Here is a 3,650-nt window from a genome sequence, read left to right as displayed (position 1 = left end):
AAAGCTGAACAAGTCGAAGGTATTTTATTTTGTGCAGTGTGAAATAAATGATTTATTTTCTAGATAGAAAGGTAGTCTTGAAGTTACACTGTACAAGTTTCTTAAGAACAATAAAGCCACAAATTCTTCTTTCATTGTTCGTTGTGTTGTATTCAGTGTTTTGTGTGTTCATGTTAGATTCATTAGACTCACAGACTGACATTTTTCAATGTTTGAATGCTTTAATAGTGTAGAAGACAAGAAGAAACAGTTGATTCTCAGAGTGAAAGAAGTAAAAGCCAACAATCCTCAAGTCATGCACTGCTGGTTTCTCTGATGTCAGAAGACATGTCACAGCTTTATGGCGCAGACAAATGGCTTTCTGCCACGGCAAGGCTGGTCGTCAAATTTCTTGTGCTCTGTAAAAGACAGAAAGAATTATTTATAGGCAACGATTTTATATACATGGGGCAAAGTATATCTCTATATAAATTCCTTGAATTTGCTCAAAAGTTAGAGAAAATCATTCAAAGTCATCTACATGAAGTGACTGGAGACAATTTATTTTGAAATGCACATGAAGGCGTCCCCACTGCTGCTGCAGCAGGAAAGTTCAAATCTGATCTTTTGATAACTTGAACTTCATGACTGACTGCATCAGATACTTCACACTAACCTAAAGACACAACTTCTCTTGTCAAGACAAGGAATGACTTGATTTAAAACTTCAACTTCAACTTCAACTTCAACTTTATTTATATAGCACTTTAAAAACAACCAGAGTTGAAACAAAGTGCTGTACAATTTATAGACAAAGGTTAAAAGGTTAAATGGCAGTGAATTAATGTGCCAGTTCATCTCGAAGCCAATGGAAACAATCATCACTGGTGTTGTCTGTTGTCCAGTCCATCCAATGGTTTTGAGAACTTGTTCTTGTTTTTTGGGCCTCATCTGTGAGAAACTATTATCATCACTTGTATTGATGCCCGCTTTAGAGATGTTTTAATCAGACCCTGCTCAGACCTCAGTAAAAACAAAAACAAAATGTCTGAAGCTACATATAACTTTACCTCCATAGTTCATCACCAGACACTGTCCAGAACCATCAGGCTCTCCGACAGACCAGTAGTTAAAGTCAAAAGGTGTACCATCACTCCAGAGCCAGACACCTTCCTAGAAGATTAGAAAATAAAACAATCGATGGTTCACACAAACTTTTCATTTCCTCTCTTTTAGATTTTCTGTCATCAGTAACATACCTCTGTTGCATCGTTGCCGCCAAGCCATGTGTTTGGGTACCTCTGTGTCTCATCCAGGATCATAGACTGAATCACATTATACTCCTGATAGCTGTGCACTGATGCAAGGTTTCCACCCAGATTCAGACAGTGTTTCTACAGAGATGGGAACAAAGAATGAAGTCGTGATACATTCAACATCAAGTGATACAAAGACACCAAATTAGAAGAATATGTCAGTTAACATGTGTAAGACAGCAACAGCAGAATGGACAGAGTGGAAGAGTGATCTGCACCAGTGGTGGAGGAAGTATTCAGATGTTTTAAAAAGGATTTTTAAAAGTTTTAAAAGTACTAATATATAGTACTAATATAAAAGTACTAATATCACACTGTCAAAATACTCTATGCCATATTTCCCACTGAAATGTAGCAGAGGAGAACTTTAAAGTCTGACATGTGAAATAAAGTACAAACACCTCCAATTTATACTTAAGTGCAGTACTTGAGTAAATGTACTGAGTTCCACTCCACCACTGTTCTGCACTGAATCCAAATCATCCTGATTACCTCAGCATGAGCCCAAGACATGGTTGTTGGAACGTAGTTGAAACAGCGACCATCGGAAGGTTTCCAACCACCGGGACAATTGGTGGGATTGTCCCCTGAAAACCAGTTTAGAGAAGAAGTGAGCATGGGAGCTCTTTGCTGAACAGATCATAAGATTGACTAAGTTCAAACCTCTCTGTTAGTGTGTTAGTGAACGATACCAACTCATTTCCTTGAATGGATCTTCTGTCCTTTCAGCAGGCTCTGCTTTTAGAACTGGTCTACATACACAATAGTAACATGAAAACTGTCTTTTTGTCTCTCTTAATACTCACCAGCAGCACTGGTCAGAGCCATCATGGCACAGACAAGTAGAGTCACAGTCAGCATCATCTTCATGACGATTGTCTTCAATAAAGAGAGACATGAAGACAGCCCATGTGAGGACAGGAACTGGTGGCTTTCAGCCCATTAGAGGAAGAAGAGACGATGATAAGAGAGAACAGAGCAGAAGGAAAAAGGATAAGTTGAAACAAACCTTCTGCAGGATGAGATTTTCTTCTTCCTCTTCGGTGTCAGCTTTAGCTTCAGCCTTTCTGTGTTGAGGTGCTCAACAAGAGAAACACCAGCTCTTTTATACCCTGAATTATCTTTGTGTTTTTAACAAATACCTCCACCTTCTACACCCCAGTGCATGATGAATCTTGCTTTTTGTTGTGTAATTTTGGTGGGGTAACCTTCGAACCCTGAGGCCCAAGTGGAGCTGCTGCCAACGGCAAATGTTTGTATTCATGTGAATCAGGGTGTTGCTGAAAAACACACTTCACAATCATTTGTAGCCGCCATGGGAAAATATGGGTTGAGCAATACTAACTGTGGCTGTTATCTGTATGATTCACATTCATAGTCCCTTCTTTGGAAATTTGGCTGAACTGGGGAACAGATCCAAAACAATCAAACAAAAAAATGTTGAAAACACAGTTGATTATTAATTAGAAATGTCAAACACTGCGGTGTTCAGGCAGCGTTACCTTTACTCACAGCCGTCGCATGGACTGTGCGAACTGTGCAACCGCACAGGGCCTCGCGCCACTACGGGGGTCGTGCCTGCAATCCTGCTATTTTTAAAATTTTTTTAAATAAATACATCCATCCATTTTCTATATCATGTATCCCTTTCAGGGTTGCGGGTGGTGCTGGAGCCTATCCCAGCCGTCAACGGGCTACACCCTGGACCGGTCACCAGTCGATCGCAGGGCTAATAAATACATTAGTTATATATGATTTCTCTCTGTCAAGGTCACATTATAAACAAACAAATAAATAAAAAATAATCCAACAAATTAAGCGGGTTTTCCATTGTCGCTATGTCATTAGGCCTCACTGAAGCACGTCTGAGCACGTCCGAATCTCAGGATGCACTGGACATTGTCGCGGAGATGAGGATACTTCAAGAGATAATCCCAAAGGGAACAACTACAGCGCTTAAAACACTTCGATACCTCAAAGAGATTGAAGAACCTCTCCCTAACTGTGAGACTGCGCTCAGTAATGGTGGCATTGGGCGAGCGAAGCTTTTCAAAATTGAAACTAATTTAAAACTATTTGCGCACCTCCACGTCACAGGACAGACTGTGTGGGTTCGCCCTGCTATCAGTTGAAAAGGACATTGCGTCCAAACTGGATTATAAAGATCTTGTTGCTAAGTTTGCGGCCAAGAGGGCAAGGAAAGTGACTCTGACATGATCAGTTTCTGCACAATTTATGCAGGTGAGTCCGTCTTATTTCTTAGAGTTACAGTGCAGTAAATTTGTTGTGTATAGTGGGAATGAAAATGAATGTATACTATGAATGAAAAGTGTCCTAACCGACTTCTTTAAAATG

The 3,650-nt window shown here is 40.0% G+C and overlaps 1 protein-coding gene across 1 annotated transcript; it reads right to left on the bottom strand.

The window, feature by feature from the left end:
- Positions 1-330: 330 nt before the first annotated feature.
- Positions 331-2,342, bottom strand: LOC139329257 (type-2 ice-structuring protein-like). Its single transcript, XM_070959456.1, has 6 exons — positions 2,305-2,342; positions 2,098-2,174; positions 1,788-1,920; positions 1,239-1,373; positions 1,050-1,152; positions 331-398 (listed from the first exon to the last, which is right to left on the bottom strand). Exons 2-6 carry the CDS (start codon positions 2,163-2,165, stop codon positions 331-333), a joined length of 507 nt encoding a protein of 168 aa, XP_070815557.1. The 5' UTR covers positions 2,166-2,174; positions 2,305-2,342.
- Between the last annotated feature and the right edge of the window lie 1,308 nt (positions 2,343-3,650).

The sequence above is a fragment of the Chaetodon trifascialis genome, chromosome 3 (assembly GCF_039877785.1).
Source record: "Chaetodon trifascialis isolate fChaTrf1 chromosome 3, fChaTrf1.hap1, whole genome shotgun sequence".
Classification (NCBI taxonomy): Eukaryota; Metazoa; Chordata; class Actinopteri; order Chaetodontiformes; family Chaetodontidae; genus Chaetodon; species Chaetodon trifascialis.
The sequence above is the reverse complement of the archived record's forward strand: the minus strand, read 5'-3'. Positions and strand labels throughout refer to the sequence as shown.

Excerpts from the sequence above, each read along its gene's own strand:
- LOC139329257 (XM_070959456.1), bottom strand. The coding sequence starts at position 2,165 with ATGAAGATGATGCTGACTGTGACTCTACTTGTCTGTGCCATGATGGCT. Across the intron at positions 1,153-1,238 it reads GCGGCAACGATGCAACAGAG|GAAGGTGTCTGGCTCTGGAG; the intron begins GTATGTTACTGA and ends CTAATCTTCTAG. Across the intron at positions 399-1,049 it reads TCTGGTGATGAACTATGGAG|AGCACAAGAAATTTGACGAC; the intron begins GTAAAGTTATAT and ends TGTCTTTTACAG.